Source organism: Panthera tigris, chromosome A3, assembly GCF_018350195.1.
Source record: "Panthera tigris isolate Pti1 chromosome A3, P.tigris_Pti1_mat1.1, whole genome shotgun sequence".
Classification (NCBI taxonomy): domain Eukaryota; kingdom Metazoa; phylum Chordata; class Mammalia; order Carnivora; family Felidae; genus Panthera; species Panthera tigris.
The window spans coordinates 27,826,529-27,843,678 of NC_056662.1; the positions used below are offsets into that span (position 1 = coordinate 27,826,529).

Below are 17,150 nucleotides of genomic sequence, written 5' to 3' on the forward strand. Positions count from 1 at the left end.
AGGGTAACCTAAATCAGCCTGGCCTTTTTCAGAAAGCGAGTGTAGACGGCGATGTGGGCCTTCACCACCCCAGAGTCTGTCCGTGGGGCTCACAGCTTTGCCTCCACCCCGTCTCCAGCACATCTAGCCGCTAAGCTCAGCAGTACACAAATAAATGCCATGGATTCAGGAACACATGCTCACCTTGCCTGGGCCCGGAAGGAGCGGGGGCCCGCCCTAGGGGTGGATTTCCTCACCCCGTTTACCTCTCTGGGAACTAACGTTTATTAGGCACCTGCTCGTGCCAGGCTCTGTTACAAAGTTGACGTACATCCTTTCATCGCCTCCTTGCCACAGCCCAGCCAGGAGGGAGCTTCATCTCCGTTTCACAGACAAGATAACCGAGGCCTCGAGAGGCTGAGTCACTGGCCTCAAGTCCAAGAGCTGGAGCAGGTCCCTCCCACTCCAGAGCCCTGCCCACAGCGGATGTTAAACAAAGGCCTACCGAGCAAATGCGGTGTAAGGCCACGTGAGGCTTCTGAGCAGCACCCTGCCCGCCGTCCTTCCCCACCCTCGCCTGAAATGCCCCCATTGGCAACCATATCCTTTGTTGTTTCTAAAGAGATGAGCTTGCATCTGCGCGGGGTTTGCTCAGGGGCTCGGCTGAGCGGGGACCCAAGGGCAGGGGGACAAGGTGGGTTTTCCACCACCCCAGCCCCATCCAGCAGAAGACCTTCTGAAGACAGAGCATACCCTTAAGGGAAGAGCAGGTTGGTCTGGGCTGGCCTGGGTGTTGGCCGAAGACGGCAGGACTATGATGGCCTCGTCAGAACTGAGGAGGGTGACACAGTGAGGGGGTGGGTGGCCCCTCTCTGACCCTGTCCTCCGAAGGAAGTTCACGAGGAGCCCCTGGTCTCCCGGACCCAGGCGAAGGCTTGCTCTGCCCCCCACCCCCACCTCCCGCAACCCCCTAGCTGCGGGTGGCAGCACTGTTGGATCAGGTGGGAGGAGAGGGTTAGGGTCTCAGCTTGGAGGCTGGAAGGATCTGGACCTGAAGATTGGGGTCCTGCTCGAGGCGGAGTGGACGGTCCCCAACAGCCCGTGAACGTGAGCTGAGGTGAGCTAGGGTGACAGGGAGTGCTGAGAGGGCAGCCTCCGGGCAGAAATCTGGCTTTTCAAGGACCAGACGGAGCCTGGCAGGACCCCGGCCCAGAGCACAGATCGGAAGCTTCGTTCTAGACCCTTCTTGAGGGGTGGAGTGTGTCTTCTTTGACCCAAAGCTGCTTCCGGTTGTTTTTAAGGGCTGTTCGGGGCCATCGCTGTGGCTCTTGTAGCCAGAAAGAGTGGGTGCAGGCGGGGGTGTAGCGGTGGAGCTCGGGGTCCCCATCCTGTCACATTTGACCAACTTTTCCCAAGGGCATCTGCAGCCCCGAGAGATGCTCTGCGATCAACAGGGCCTGTTTTCAAATAAGGACATTTGGAGAAAGCTGCCCATTCTAACTCCTTCATAGGCAGTCAAAAGGCATATGACCACATTAAAGGCCCTGACAGGTCCTGCAGCTAAGAATGCCTGTTCACGTTGATTTAACTGGGTGTTTCCCTCCCTCACCTGACCCCAGGTACTTTTTGAGGGGCGCCTGAGATATTCTCTCTGGAACATATTCGAGGACATGCCGGCGGTAAAGGAATGCCCCTTAGATCTTCTGAAGCCCCCGAGAGGCCAGGTCTGGCCTTCAGATGCTGGGGCCTGGGAGAAGTGGACTGTACTCGTATATTTCTTTGAGGACCTAAGTTAAGTTTGCTCTCCGCTCATTCAGGGTATTGGGACCCTCAAGCTGGCAGGGGACCCCTGCCGGAGACAGAAGGGAAGAGGAAAGAGGGATACTATAGAGTCAGATCCCCCCCCCCTCCCCCGCCACCCACCATCATGTCACAACTTGAGGAGAACAGGGAGGCAGCAGATCCTCTGGACTCCCGGGCAAGGAGGCCTGGCCCAGGGGGGGCCCGGGTGTCCAGGATCATACCCTGGCACTGTGTCCCGTGTTTGGATCCAGCTCGTTCAGGGAATACCGAGTCCCGGCTCTTCGTGTGGGTCCAGCGTCCGGGTGTCGCTGCTTATTAGACGCCCACGGGACGCACCATCATGCGGGTGGCCCGCAGCGAGTAGCTGGGGCCTTGGAAGTAGTGCCAGCGGATGCCGTTGAGCTTGCGCACGTGATGGTGAGCCGGGTAGTAGATACCATTGAGATTTGAGAGGCCGCAGGCATCAAACCACCATCCTGGTGGAGGGAGAGGAAGACGCTTTGGGGAGGTAGGGGCCAGCCAGGGGGCCGAGGGCAGCCCTCTACCCCGGGGACCGATCAGGGCTGCTGCCTCCTCCAGGGAGCCAGCTGGCAGGAGATGGACAGGGTGGGAGGGGCACTGGGATGGGAGGGAGAGTCCCGGACCTTCCGCTCAGCCCGTGGCCTCTGGGGGACGGCACCTTGATGGTCCCTGAGCTTGTGTCAGTCTCTCTGTGGGGCTCTGGTGCCTCTGTCTCTCCCTTTGGTCTCTGTTGCCCTGCCTTTCGGGGTCTGTCTCTCACACAATGTGTCCATCTGTCTTTCTGTGGTCTGCACATCGTCTCTCCATCTCTCCCTCTGGACTTCTGTTCCCGTGGGACTCTCTGTGTTCACTGCTCTGTGTCTCTATGTCCTGATGTCTCTCTTATCTCTGTCTCTGCGTCCCAGGAGGTCTCTCCTCCTATCTCTGCCCCTCCTACTCACCCCATCTCCTGCTTTCTGACCTGTGTCCCCCACGCCCAGGAGCACTGCCTGAGCCAGGCCTTGGTGGGGAGCTGCCCCTCTTGTCCCTCTGCCCACGTCTCCCCATCTTGGTCCTGCTCAGCCTGGGGGGGAGTGGGTTCTCAGGCCTGGGGTTGGGACCCCACCCCCCAGTCTCAGGGGAAAACTGGTGGTGCCTGTGTCAGGATGAGGCAAGACCCTGAGGGAACCTTGAGGACTTGGTGGGGGAAGGGGCGGATAGGGCACAGCCAGGCCCGCCCGGGGGTGGGGAGGAAATGGGGGTGTCCAGCCAAGTGAGCCTGTGGGTGAGCAGGGCTTGAGCCCACTGGCACCCACCTCCAGACAGCATCTGGGCACACTTGCAGAGGCAGTTGTCATTGTCTGCATCACGGGTGCTGAAGTTGGTGCCTTGCAGGACCAGGCTGCTCTGGCGCCCTGCTGAGCCGCTGTATCCGCTCAGAGAAAGCCTGGAGGTCACCGGGAGGTGGTGATGGGAGAGGGGTCCAGAGTGAGGATGGGGCTGGTTAAAGAACGACCTCCCCAGGAGGCTTGGTCCTAGGCGGGGGCACCTCTCCGGTTGTTCTGGGGTGAGGGGCGCCCCAGCCTAGGGTGCTTCGGCCATCCCTGCCCCTGGATTACCCTCCCTGCCTGCTGCCTCCCCGGGAACAGAGCACCCACTGTGGGCCGGGCCTCCCTCATCTCACTGACCCCGAGTCTCAGACAAGAGTGAGAGGGATCAAAATAACGACGAGAATGAAGGTGATGGCTAACGTTTTTTTGAACGGCTACTGTGCCCTGGGCATCGTTCCAAGCCTTCATGTGGGTTAACTCATTCTTGCTCAGTCCTCGCAACACCCTATTGGTTCCAGTTTACAGACGAAGAAACAGAGCCCAAGAACCTGAGGAGCCTGCCCCAGGCCTCAGAACGGAAGAGGGTGAGAGCCAGATGCCAGCCCGGTGCATTTCCCTCGCCAGCTGACCGCCCTGCCACCTTCAGGAAGCCTTCCCTGACCACACCAGCCCACACGGCTCTGTGCCCCGGGGCAGCCCCAGCCCTGTGACTTGCACATCCGCAACCCGCTGGGGAGGGTTTCTATTTCTCTGCCAGGCTGTGAGATCCTCTTGGGCATGTCCAGGCCTGCATGGTGATTACGACCATGAGCTCTGGGGGACAGAATGCCTAGGTTCGAATCCCCGCTCTGTCATTCTGCGGCGGCATGACCTCGGGCAGCCTGCGTCACCTGTCAGCTTCAGTTTCGTCATCTGCTAAAATGCTAATAACGGTAATATTAACAGTGGCGCCCTGGTCTGGTTATTGCGGTGCCATGACTTTGGCGTGTGATGAGTGCAGAGCAGGGCGGGCATGCAGTAAATACTCAGCACGTTGAGGGCTGGCTGTCATGTGTCCTTGTGTTCCCAGCCCTTGGCATGTGGCTGGCACGGGCTCCTGCTCAGCCTGGTTGGAGAGAGTGTTTCATGCTTGTAGCACAGGCAACGCAGGTGGGGACCTGGTCTGAGGACGATGAAGAAGGTCCTACGGGTGGAGGAAAATGGACACCAGAGGCGGCCAGGGAAGCTCAGGGAAGCTCTGGTTCCCCCAGGGCAGGGCCTGGGAGATGCCCCCTTGTGGGATCAGGAGGAAATGTGGGGCTTGGGCACGTGGCCTGGCTCGGTCCCTGCACCTCCCACCATGGGCTCTGCCTGTCTGTGGTGAGGCAGGGGCATGGCCTTCGGGGCCAGATGCTCTAACCGTGAAGCTCTAACTGTGCCCTTAAACATGCAACCCAGGGCTCGCCTGACTGGTGTTGTAGCCCCCCCCACCCCGGAAAGAGGCCCATCTGGCCAGGGCTCTCGGGGGTGGGGACAGACAGGTTGGCCCATGGCTTCATATAGTCCCAGCTTCTCTTTGTGGCTATTATAGGCTCCCCTTGAGGCTTCAGCGATGTCAGTTCAAGGTCAGGCTTGGGGCTCTGGCTGAGGTTCGGGGTGACATTCAGTCTGAGCTGGGTAGAATCGGGGCTGGACAAAGCCGATGGGCCTCACGGGGGTTACTCCAGCAGCACTGGCCTCCCTACTGTCTCCAAGTCCTCAGCTCAGTCTCTGCCTCCCTTCCCCTCCCCCGTGGGCGCCAGAATGGGGATCTCGTGACCCCCGGGGAATTCTCAAGTCGGGGACCAGGATGCCCCACGTGACTCAGTGCTGAGACCCATCTCGAACATGTGCATGGCTCAAGCCTGGGGAACTCAAACACACAGGCCTCCGGGTATCCCCAAGTTAGGCACACAAGGTGTGTTTTCCACGTGTCCGTGGATCTGTGGGTGGGTCTGTGCATCTACAGTTGTGAGCGTTTGGATACCGTTGTGCGTGCCTGCGCGCATATGTGTGCGTGTGTTCTGAGTCTGTGTGTCAGTATCTATGGGGGAATCTGCCTTTGTGTCTGGAATTGCGCGTGTTACCTGTGAGGGCTTCTGCAAAGCACCGCTGCACGTGTCTGTGCTTGCTTGTGTAGCGATGCGCTTGTGTGAGTCTGTGCGCTCTGTAGGCCTACGTGTGTGCCCCAGAGGTGTGGTGAGCCCCTCCACATGTGCACATATGTCTGTGCCCGCCCTTGCGTATCTCTGTGTATCTCGCACTTGTAATCAGATCTGGGTGTGTGGGCACCTTTGGGGGCATGTGCCTGTGCCTTGGCCGTGCCTCCTGCTTCCTCCCTCCCTGTGGGCCACTTTCTCTTGCAGGCTTATGCATGTGCCTTAGTCAGGCTCTAGAAGGCCCTCAGTATTGTGTCTGACAAATAAGGGTGGCCTTCCCGCCCCTGATGCCTATGCTTCCCTGCCTCTGGGCTTCCCTGTGGGGATCCTCCCCACCTCAGCCGCCAGCTGACCCTACGGTGGGGGCACGGGGACCAGCATCTGTTCTGTCACTCTCCCCTTGGCTCTTCTCTGGCAGTTTCCACATCTCCCTCTGTTTTCTAGGATCTCCGTGCCACCCCTCCCCCCCCCCGCTGCCCCCTTCGCTCCCCCCCAGACTCCCAAGCCTTTCCTGAAAGAGCAGGGACTCTTCCTTATGATCTTGAAAGAGACTTGCTCAGGTTTGGGGTATCCGTGGCCAGCTGGATGGAAGGAACCCCCTCTCTGCCTTTTTTCAAAACATCCCCACTGCCTGGGGGTGCCCTTCCTATTCTCTCTTTGTCTGGAGGATGCCCACCCTTTATAGGCATTATCTCCTCCAAGGAGTCCTCCCTGTTCGCACAAGCATCTCTATGCCCCTGTGTGTTCCCCACAGGCAGCTAGTGTCTTCCCAGGAGTGTGGGACTGCCTGTGGACATGCTCACCCCCAGACACACAGGACCCACGACTGTGAACGAAGCAACGGGGATAGGAACAGCAGTGAACTCACACAGAGCAGACGAGCCAAGTGTGTGAACAGCTGCCTCGGGGTCAGCAATTATATTCTTTGCTGAGCATTTACTAAGTACCAGGCACTGTGTTAATGCTCGGTGTGCAGTATCTCATTTGAGCTTCATAGCACTTTGAATAAGGTAGGTACACCTAGAGCACCCATTTTACAGATGAGAAAGTGGAGGCATTTCTTCGGGATCACTGAGGCAGATAGGGATGGAGTCAGGACTTAAGCCTTGGCTTTAGTGGCTTGACTAGGAGTCGGCAGCATTTTGTGGTTACTCCCTGGTCAGCTCGAGGAGTAGCGGGGAGAGGACCATCCAGCTTAGCCCTTGCCTCGCCCAGACCCAGGGCATGGTTCATTCAGCTCTGAACCTGGCTGTTTAAGGAGGACTATTATCAGATTGGGGTGGGTCCCGTAAGGAGGATGTCAGAACAACTTAGCTGAAGGATCCAGGGCGTCTAATAAGAAGAGAAAGGAGTGGGTGGAGCGTAATATCGAAAAGCTCCCTGAGATGGAATTAGACCTAAAGTGCTGGAAGACGGAGAATCATCCGATTCCTTTGGAGGAAGTGACTTCCCCTGTCAGTGGAGGCATCCCAGCCTGGCTGGCTGGTGGCTGGGGCATATGTGCTAGCATCACATGAAGCCCCAGGTGACAGGTGATGTCTTTTGCAGACTTGTGAGTGGGAGTCTATGATTTCAATCCTGTCCTGGTTCAAAGATAGCCAGGACCCAGTCGTATCTTCAAGAACCCTGAGTTTCTCAGAGAGGCAACATCATGTAGTAGAAACACCCTGGGTGTCGGTAGCAGAGAGACCTGAGTTCAAATCTAAGCTCTACCTAACTTGTAACTTGGGGCAGGATACTTAAGCTGTGTGCCTCAGTTTCCACATCAGTAAAGCAGGTGCGGCAATGCTTACCTCAGCGTGTTGTGGGAGGATTAAATGGAGTAATATGCCTGGAACAGAGTAGGTGCTCAGTAAGTGCTCATTTCTTTTCCGAAATAGAGCCAAGAACTGAGCCGAGGGAGGTGTGGGAGACCTTGATGATTTCACATTACGCTCATATTTAAGCCCGTCCCGCAGTTAAGCAGCGGAAGTCCAGACAAGCCAGAACACTGACTTGCCCAAATTGACAAAGCGAGCTGGAACAGAGCCAGAAGGAGCTCAGGTTCCCTGATTCGTAGCCCAGGGACCTTTCTACCTTACCCCACGGCATGGGACAGGCTGGGCTCCCCGCTCTGGGCCTCAGGAATATGGCTGCCTCGGGGTGACTGACCTGAGAAGGCCCTTTCCTGCTCCTGGGATGGCAGCGTCAGCGACAGTCTCTCCACCCCACCCAGTGGCCGGGACGTGCTGAGTGTTAACCGGCCGCCTCCAGATCCCGTGACGTGCGCCCAAATGGGGGACAGATGGTAGGAACGGGAGACGCCCAGGGATTGACCCTTGGTGCGGACTCTACAGCCACTAGCCCGGGACCCCAGCCCGCCCACCAGCCTGGGCCCCGAGCCCACCTGTACAGCTGCCCCTCGCTGCCCAGCTGGAAATGCTCATACTGAGCGTAGGCCTCGTTGCCTTCCCAGTCTTGCAGCTCCACACGCAGGGAGTAGGCTGTGCGGCCGGTGAGCTGGTGCATCACCTCATTGCCCAGCCAGTGCTCCCCTGCCGGGTCGCCGAAGCCCTGTGGGGAGCGAAGGGTGGGGGTGGGCTTCATGCTGCGATGGGAGGCTGTGCCCCTGGCCGAGGAGCTGGGCTGGGCCGGGCTCCAGGGCCACTTAATCCAAAACCACTTTGCCTAATGACCAAGTCCATAAAGTACAGTGTGGGCAGGCCTGGGGATGGGAGTTCTCCACCTCCTAGAGCAAAAAAAAAAAAAAAAAAAACCCAAGATTTTTGTAAAACTGGGTAAATTCTGTTAAAAATAATTGAAATCACATTTCTGTGGAGTTTCAGAACAGGCAAAATGAATCCGTCGTGCTAGAAGTCAGAATGGCAACTACCTTTTGGGGGAGTATTGACTGGGGCACGAGGAGGCACAGGGGGGCACCAGAGGGGCTTCTGTGGTGCTGGCAGTGCTGTATATCCAGCTTTGAATGGTGGGCACGTCGGTGAACACACAGGTAAAAACCCACTGAGTATCTTCCGCTTTTAAGATTTGTGCACTTAGCTGCATGTGTGTTGGACCGCAACAAAACATTAAAAGATTTTAATCGGGGGCATAAATTGTAGAGCGACCTTTGTTGGGTGGCATGGCAACTCCTGCAAAATTTCAACAACACAGAAATGCAAAGCTAAGCGCGTTAGTGTCCCAGGGTGATGAGAAACCTGTCCTCGGCCCGAATAATAATTCAGCACCAAGGACAGGGGCACATCTAAACCCCACTCCCCACTTCCGTCCTGCCTCGCTGCCGATTAGTCTGTTAGTATTCAGTGCTCTTGTGTATTTCTGTGTCTGAGCATCCCCTTTCTTTTTTGCCATTTTAATACTTGTTTAAAACTCAATTGGCTCAAGGACACTCATATCTTAATTTGGTATTTATTTTTAAGTGCTGGTCAAATGAACAGTACGCAGCCACAACTAATGATATTGTTGCATTTCCACATACCTTCTTCTATTTCTTTTGCTTGTGGAAACTTTAAGAGCTTTTAAGCCAGCTTGCCAAAAGTTCTTTACTCAAAAGTTAATTTACAACTTGGAAGGCACTAGGGCACTACTTCTCATCTTGTAAAATGCACTGGGTCTTTGAGCCAGCAATTCCACATTAAAGAATCTCTCCTGAAAATGTGATTATATATGTGTGCAAAGATAAGGACATTCATTTAAGCAACGCAGTCAGGGGTAGGCAGGGGAGACTACTTTTTTCTGTTCCATTTTTGTATTCTTAAAAAAAATTTTTTTAAAGCAATATGCATGTATAATCTTTACACAAATAAAAAAAATAAAGTTAAACTTTTATTTTTAGGATAGATGTCAGAACCTGCAAAAAGAAGGTTCAATTTCAGGTGACGGAGTCCTTGACAGTGAATGTGCACTAGGAAAATCTGTTTGAAGGTGGTTGGTTTTAGGTGGGTTGATTCCCACCGCCCCCCCCCCCCCCCGCCCGGGGAGGGTTGAAGGCAAACCAGTGCCCTGCCTACAACCCCCCTGCCCCAGTTTCAGGGCTGAAAAGCCCCTTCAGCAGTGTTACCTGTTTGTAATCTCTCCAGTTCCGCTGGAAATTCACACTGCCATTCTCACGGCGCTGGATGAGAGTCCATCCGCCTCCATTGGCCTCCATGTCACAGAACACCTGGAAGGAATTGGGTGGTAGTGGTGGTGGTTGTGGGGGGAGTTGGAAGCCCTTGGAAGATGTCAGAAGCAGCTCTGGACCAGCCCCATTTTGATTTGGCTGACAGTTTCACAGAGCAACAGGTGAGCCTGGTGGTCAAGGGCATCAGAAATATCCAGGTTCACATTTCCCACTTAGTGTCATCATTTTTTCTAAAGTTGTGGACAAGTGATGTCCTCTCAGAGCCTTCCTTTCCTCGTTTGTAAAATGTAAGTGTTAAAACCTTAACCTCTTTGTGCCTCAGTTTCTCACCTGCAAGTTGGCTTGATGCAAGAACTATGTATAATGAGTCATCCAAAGAAAAGAGTCTGGGCATATTGGGAACTAAGTAAACAGAGGCTTTTCCCCCGCTATTATTGCGAGGTTGTGGTAAGGATTAAATGCTGACAGGTGTAACATGCTTGGCACACGGCGTAGACTCAGGAAATGTTATTACATTCAGCGGGCAAATGTTTTCTGAGCATCTGCTATATACCAAGCTCCATTCAAAGTATGGGAGGTGCCAGTATGGATAAGACAGAAAGAGTCTTTCTCTCAAAGAGCTCACCATCCATCATAATCTCTTCTTTCAGCCTAATCTTTGTTCGTATTATTCTTCCAGCCAGTTCAGTACATGTTCAATGTTCAGTGAAGACACACTTGGTCCCTGGTCCCATACTAGGTGACAGAGACGCGTCAGAGATCAATCAACCCTCAGGGCTGGCTTGGTCTGGAGGATATGCCTGGCTGCTATGATGGGGCAGGCAGACTATTGGTTATGAACATTTGGGCAGCCACAAGAAGAGCTCCTAAGAAGGAGTCACTGGGCAACCCCGGAAGGCTTCTCAGAGGAGGTAGCATTGGAACAGGGCTTTGGACGATGATGTGACAGGCAGACAAGTGGAAATGGCAGTGAAGGGAGCGGCTCTTAGAAAGTAGAAGCCTGCTCAGGGAGAGGCGACAGTGGCATTTGTTGTGGGAGTAGCAGAGGGTACAGTAAGGGAAACTGAGGTCCAGAGAGGAGAAGGGGCTTTCTCGAGGCAAGTGAGACTAAATTACGCTGAGGTCTGAGCCCAGCTCTTTTGCCTCACAGAATTTCACCATAGCTGAATTTCATATAGAATGAACCTAATTTCATATAGAATATTTACCTAAAAAGTAGTGTCCCTTAAAAAAAACCTTAAATACTTAGATGAAATGTATTTCAGAAGGAAATCTTATCAGTACCACAAATCGAACACTAGTAACACTTGCTTTTAGTCAAATAATTGTAAAAATAAATGTAACGAAAACATGAAATTCTAGCTAGACATCGAGGGCCTGATCTCTTTGTTAAAAGAGGAGTTTAGCAGGTGTGTGTGAAGTGTTAAAGACAGCCCGGAAACAAACACATATAAATGTATATAATATATATATATTATAGGAAGTCAAAGAAAATTGAAAAGGGAATTAGGAAGTGCAAAGACTGACTACTTGTTCTCCATACTCTTTTACTTCTGGGCCTGGCTTCCAAACCCTGCCTCCTGATACCCACACTTCCCCTCGACCCCTCATTCATCTCATAAGTGGACCTCCAAAGCCCAGGGCAACATTCACTGAAGACACTCACTGGAGATGGTGGGGTCTCTATTGGCCCTGGTCCCTCATTTCCCACGTGCAGCAGAGCCCCCACACCTGCATTCAACTGGACTATATGTAAATTAGAAATAAGCCTCTTTGTGGGGCGCTTGGGTGACTCAGTCAGTTAAGCGCCCGACTTCCGCTCAGGTCATGATCTCACGGTTTGTGGGTTGGAGCCCCACCCCGGGCTCTGTGCGGACAGCTCAGAGCCTGGAGCCTGCTTCGGATTCTGTGTCTCCCTCTCTCTCTGCCCCTCCCCCACCCCTGCTCGCTCTCGCTCTCTCTCTCAAAAATAAACATTAAAAAAAATTTTTTTTAAACTAGAAATAAACTTCTTTGTGTTAAGCCCCTGGATTTTCAACGTTTGTTTGCGGTTTCAGCCAGCATTACCTTTTTTTTTCAATTAAAATTTTTTTTGATGTTTGTTTATTTTTGAGAGAGAGAGACAGAGAGAGAGAGAGAGGGACAGAGTGCGAACGGGGACGTGGCAGAGAGAGAGAGAGGGAGACACAGAGTCCGAAGCAGGCTCCAGGCTCCGAGCTGTCCGCACAGAGCCCGACGTGGGGCTTGAACTCAGAACTGTGAGATCGTGACCTGAGCTGAAGTCAGATGCTTATAACCAGCTGAGCCACCCAGGCGCCCCACAGCCAGCATGACCTTAACCAACACAGAATTGTTTTCTGCCATTCCAACTAAAAGCATCTCTGGAGAAGATGCAGAAGGATGTACTTCCAGTTCTGGGAACTTCTGCTTTAACCCCCACATTCTGACCTCTGACTCCCTTGGAGGCTCCCGAAGGTAGGGTCATCCCACCTTCTCTGGTATCTCAGATGTTGGACAAGGCCTGAAGCTGACTGGGGCGGGCGGAGGCAGTGACCTGTCGGGGAGCCCCTTGGCTCAACACCCTCCGCTAACCTCAGCCCCCAGGGAGTCCCCTAACCTTCCTGGGCTCCGTCATATTGGCCACGTGGATGGTGTAGACGCCACTGGCGTTGGCCCCGAAGCGTTGGATCTCTGCACAGTCCTGGAACACCTGCTCAGCTGCCCTCACGGAGGCTGCAATGTGACAACGCAAAAGCAATTGGAGGTAAGCTAAGGAGAGAGGGAAGGGGCCAGGTGAGCCCTACTTCCTGCCGGGTTCCGGGTTGGGAGATGCTGGGGACAGTGAGAGGTATCAGACCTGAGAAAGTTTCCTAGAGGAGGGGAGCGAGCTGGGGTCTGGATAAGGAGCAGGATCACCTAGGAGAAGGGGAAAATGTTCCAGGCAGAGGGAACAGCGCGTGGGGGGCTCCAAGGTGGGAACAGTCCTGGCGTGTGCCAAGGATGGGGTGGTGTGGGAAGGTGGTGGAGGCCAGGGAGGCGAAATGACCCACACCATGAGACGAGAGCTGAGCCAGAGAGAGCTCTGGCTGTCTGACGAACTTGACGGGAGCAGGGCGAGGCTGGCACAGGGACGTTCAGAGAGGAACGAGAAATGCGGTTGAGTTTCAGCAGGCGCCAGGTCAGCCTCGGATGCCAGGGTGGGGAAGGAACCCAGACTGTGCGGAGGAAGAGGGCTCCGGCTAAAGCGTGGAACGGAGACTGCAGGGGATAAGACTCAAACCAGGGAGGCCGCAGATGAGGCTGCTAGGGTCTTCCGGGAGAGGTAACTGGGGTCGGAACCCCGGTGAGGCACGTCCCCCTCAACCGAGGGCTAAGGGAAAGGTAACTGGGTCAAGGGCACATAGCTGGGGGCATGGGCAGAGCCTTCCCTGTCTCTAGGTCTTACAAAGGAGTCCTTAGAGCGCCCTTCGGTAGGAGGCACAACCCCACGGTGCCCTTCTCTGGTGACAGCAGGGCAGGGGCACGGGGCGTTTGGGCAAAGGGTGCCTGAGGCCAGGCGCCCAGCACAACCTCCTACCCAGCCTGGCGAGCAGACACGGGATCACAGCTGGAGACTGGGTTAGCGGTGAGCCTGCGGGCAGAGGCGCCGGGCCCGGGCCTGTATCTGGGGCTGAGCTCCAACAGACCCACACGTGGGACTAATTTAGGCAGTGTCACTGCCAGGGCTATGACACAAGCCAGTGATGCGTTCGGGTCCCTCCACATCTCATGGTTTGGAAGGACTCCACTTCTGCCCGTGGCTTCCTTGGGGCCTCACATCCCTCAAACCCAGCAGGGCCTGCCCCACTTAGAGCCCTGGTGCCATCCTCTGGCCCTAAATCGCTGCCAGCCTTAGTGCCTGGAACGCGTCACTCCGGCTGGATTCCTTGTGCCTTAAAGGTTCCCCGGCCTCCTGCCGTGCTGATCCTGCAAGGAGTAGAAACACGTTCCTCCGTCTTTCCCTCCCACCCAGCCGTTCTCCACTGCCCGGTTCCAACTGAGCTTCTTAAAACATAGTCCCGCTGGGTGTAAAAACCTTCCCACGGCTCCTGACTGTCCTCAGGTTGGTGTTCTTTCTCCTCAGCCCTGCCTTTTAGGTCTTCTGTGGTCTGGAAATGTCAGCTGCATTGCTGGCACACAGTGGGTGCTCAGTTAGGGTTCTGCTGACTGAGTGACTCAAGCTGAAACCAGCAGGGTCTCGGCCACCCCAAGCGGGCCCCCTCAGAAGGAGTCAGTGAGAACCGACCCCGGCCTTGATCTCCCCTCTCAGCAGCCAGGGCCAGAGATGCCTCCTCACTTCTGTGGGGCTCTCCTGGGTTTAGGGACGAGGGCAACAGGGCGAGAGGAGGCGTTGGGGAACACTGAGTCCAATCTGTCCACTCTACAGATAGGGAAACTGAGGCTGGGGGAAGGGTGGGGCAAGCCGAAGCAAGTGAGGGTGTCGGGTGGATCCTGGAACCCAAACTTATGCGTCTGGGCTGGGGGAATCCTTATTATTGTTATCACTTTCACAAATAGATGGCGAAACTGAGGCCAAGAGAGGGACATGCCTAAGGTCACTCATGGAGTTAGGGGGTGGCGTCTGCGTTGGCTCTTCCTAGGACTCTCGTGCTCCTCGTTCGTTGTTAGTCTTCGTTGTCATTTCTATCTCCCAGGTGCCGGGAGAGGGGACGGGCCTTGCCCGCAGTGGCTTCCAGAGAAGCGGGAGGGTAAGCAGGATCTCCCTCCCCTCCCCTGCCCTCCTCCCGCACCGCACCAGGCGCCCCCTCGCTCACCCGGGCCCTGGGCCACGACGCGCACCAGGCGCTGCACGGACTCCAGCAGTTGGCGCTGTTGGCGCTGCAGGAGGCTCGAGTTGCTGCTGGCGGCGCGCAGGCTGCGCTCCAGGCCCGCGAGGGCGCCGCTCTGGCGGCCCAGCAGCCGCCGCAGCCGCTCCTTCTCGCCGCGGAGAGAAGCCAGCTCCGCCTGCTGTTGCGTCTCCAGGGCCTGCACCCTCGTCTCCAGCGCGCTGCGGGGCGGGGGCGCACGCGCGTCAGCCCGCTGTCCCCGCCACGCGGTCACACTCGAGGGCTCGTCCCCGGGGCCCCGGGGGCGGGGGGCACTCCCCTAACAGATCGGTAAGGGGGCTCAGAGAGGTGGGGCGCCTGCCCAGAGTTACACAGCCCCGGGGAGGTGGGGGGGGGGCGTCCCCCCCCCCCCCCCCCCCCCCCCCCCCCCCCCCCCGGCAGCAGAGAGCGAGGAGGGGAGGAAAGAGAGACCGGAGACCTGGCTCTGGAAGAAGATGGATGGATCGGGGTCCAGAGAAGAAAGGGGTGGTGGTGGCGGGGGCGCCTGGGTGGCTCAGCCCTTAAGCCCCTGACTCTTGATCTCTGCTCAGGTCACGATCACCGGGTTCCTGGGATCCAGCCCCTTGTGGAGCTCTGCACTGCGCTGGAGCCTGCTTGGGATTCCCTCTCTCTCCCTGTCTGTCTGCCCCTCCCCTGCTCTCTCTCTCAAAATAAATAAATACGAAATAAAACTGAAGTAAAGAGAGAGAGAGAGAGGTGGGGGTGGAAGGAAGTGCCAGGAATGATAGCTTTGATATCAAAGCTTTTGATATCAATGCCAGCCTTGATAAGGATGTCCTTATCAAGTCCACAGTATGCCTGCCCTTTGACCTAGCAGTCCGCTCCCAGGAGGTAACCTCTAGGGAGCATGGGCAGGAGTGCCCCTTGGGGGATCGGTTATAATAGAGAAAAACGAAGGGCCTGAATGCCCAGTAGCCAGGGCCGGCTGGGCCTGTGCAGTCTCCGTCCCTGGAAATGCTCTGGAGGCAGAGCGCATCTGGGCGGAATTGGAAAGATGCCCAGGACCTGAGTGGGACTGCGCTCTGGACACGAGTGCCTCTCGTCCAGCCCCACGTGTGGGTGACCAAACAGAGGAAGGAAAAAGGTATTGCTGTAAATGCAGAGGGAGACCCGTGAACTTATAGGACAAGGCTTAGAGAGGCACGTGGAAGGACACGGTGGTGTCTGTGTTTGCAGAGAAAGTGAAAGAAAATCCACGAAGCGTCGTTACTCCTGCCAAGCGAGAGAGCTAGCTGGAGCGGATGGTGATGGAGAGGAGGAAGAGAGGAGGCGGGTGGAGGGAACCGACTTTCCCTTTCATTTTATACGGGTCTCTATTGTCTGGCGATATAACAAGCGTGGAGCATTTTTGGCACGGGTTTAAAAAAAAAAAGAAGAGTTTTAAAAAAATAAAAACGCTTTTGACTCAACTCTTCCACTTCTGGCATTTTCGCCTGCAGGCTGGCTCACGTGTGTGTGTGCAGCGAGGTACGGGGACATTATTCACCGCCTCACGTTGAAGAGTAGAGAAAGACAGGAAACAACAACCTTACTGCCCATTCGCTGGGGACGCGGGAAAATTAGGGTGGGCACAGCCATGGGGTGGAACGTTATCCAGTTGGAGAAAAGAACGAGCAACATGCAATGAGGGAACGGTTTCCGGGATACTTGGAAAAAAGAGCTGGACGCTCCATTTGGGATCAAGAAGGATAAAGAAAAGGGATATATTTGTTTACATATCCATAAGAAACCCCTGAACGTCAGCTTACAGAATGTCCGCTGGGGGACAGGGATTTCTGGCTGGTGTTCACTTCTGTACCCCCCAGTGTCTCGAACAGTGTCTCACATGTGGTAAGAGCTCAAAAAATGACTGGTGATTGAATGAATGAAAGGATGCACACACACACACACACACACACACACACACACACACAAAGCCAGGGAGAGCGGTTACCTCTGCCGTGAGTGGGTGGCTGGCTAAGGGATGGGGATAGGAGAGAGACGTTCTCCTATCTGTAAGGTTACGCCAACCCATTCTCCAGACTAGCACAATGAGTCTAGCCGAGGCAGAAGGAATTCCCCCCCGCCGAACCCCAAAGTATGCCATAGGAAGAGAAAAAAAACGGGGGCACACTCGGGTTCTAGAAATTTAGCTGTCTCCATGGGCCAATAGCATATTGGTGATATCCTCCCTCTACACGGATTTCTAGACACTGCCCATTCAGACTGTCCCAGTCCCTGGCCTGCCCCACCTTGGAGTGGCAGAGTAGGAATAAGAAGGTGGACAAACTAGCATTAGCTGTACGCAGATCAGAGAGACCTGGATGAGCCTTAGGTCCTTATTGTGACCGGCGTGCGAGCAACTGTAACACTGTAACATCTCCCCCTGTACAGAAGGGGGTGGCTGCGTCAGTGTGTGGGTTTTGCCTCCTCCAGCACCCTGACCTTGACAGTTTTTCTCCACTCAGCTCGAAACCAAGATGAAATCAGCCTCAGATGCCAGTTTCTCTGCCTAAGGAAGGAAGGAAGAAAGGAAGGGAGAAGGAAAGGAAAAAAAGGAAGGAACGGAGAAAGAATCAGGGCGTCCTGAGCCCCCAGGGAAATGCCTGTCTCCTGTCTCCACCCAGGGGTGCCTGCTGGGCCCCGAGCCCAACCTCAGCCCAGCCCCAGGGCCCAGCTTTTCTCCCAGCTTCAGTCTGGACTCCAACCCTGGTTTCCGTCCTTACCCCAGCTCTGGCCCCCGCCCCTGTCCAAGGTACTAGCCCAAGTCCAGCTTCCAACCCTGGCCCCCGCCCTGGCCCCGGCCCCGGCGCCCACCCTGGGTCCCAACCCCACGTGGGTCCCGGGCTGGCCCTCGCCCCCCAGCCCTGTC

General features: G+C 55.5%; 1 protein-coding gene across 1 annotated transcript in view; it reads right to left on the minus strand.

Moving 5' to 3' along the window:
- Positions 1 to 246: 246 nt before the first annotated feature.
- ANGPT4 (angiopoietin 4) overlaps positions 247 to 17,150 on the minus strand; it is a 42,245-nt gene continuing 25,341 nt past the window's right edge. Inside the window, exons 4-9 of the mRNA XM_042980714.1 lie at positions 14,228 to 14,460; positions 12,031 to 12,146; positions 9,351 to 9,452; positions 7,677 to 7,843; positions 3,099 to 3,229; positions 247 to 2,258 (exon numbers count right to left, since the gene is read on the minus strand). Of these exons, the coding sequence (XP_042836648.1) occupies positions 2,098 to 2,258; positions 3,099 to 3,229; positions 7,677 to 7,843; positions 9,351 to 9,452; positions 12,031 to 12,146; positions 14,228 to 14,460 (910 nt within the window). The 3' untranslated portion in view covers positions 247 to 2,097. The remainder of the gene's footprint in view (positions 2,259 to 3,098; positions 3,230 to 7,676; positions 7,844 to 9,350; positions 9,453 to 12,030; positions 12,147 to 14,227; positions 14,461 to 17,150) is intronic.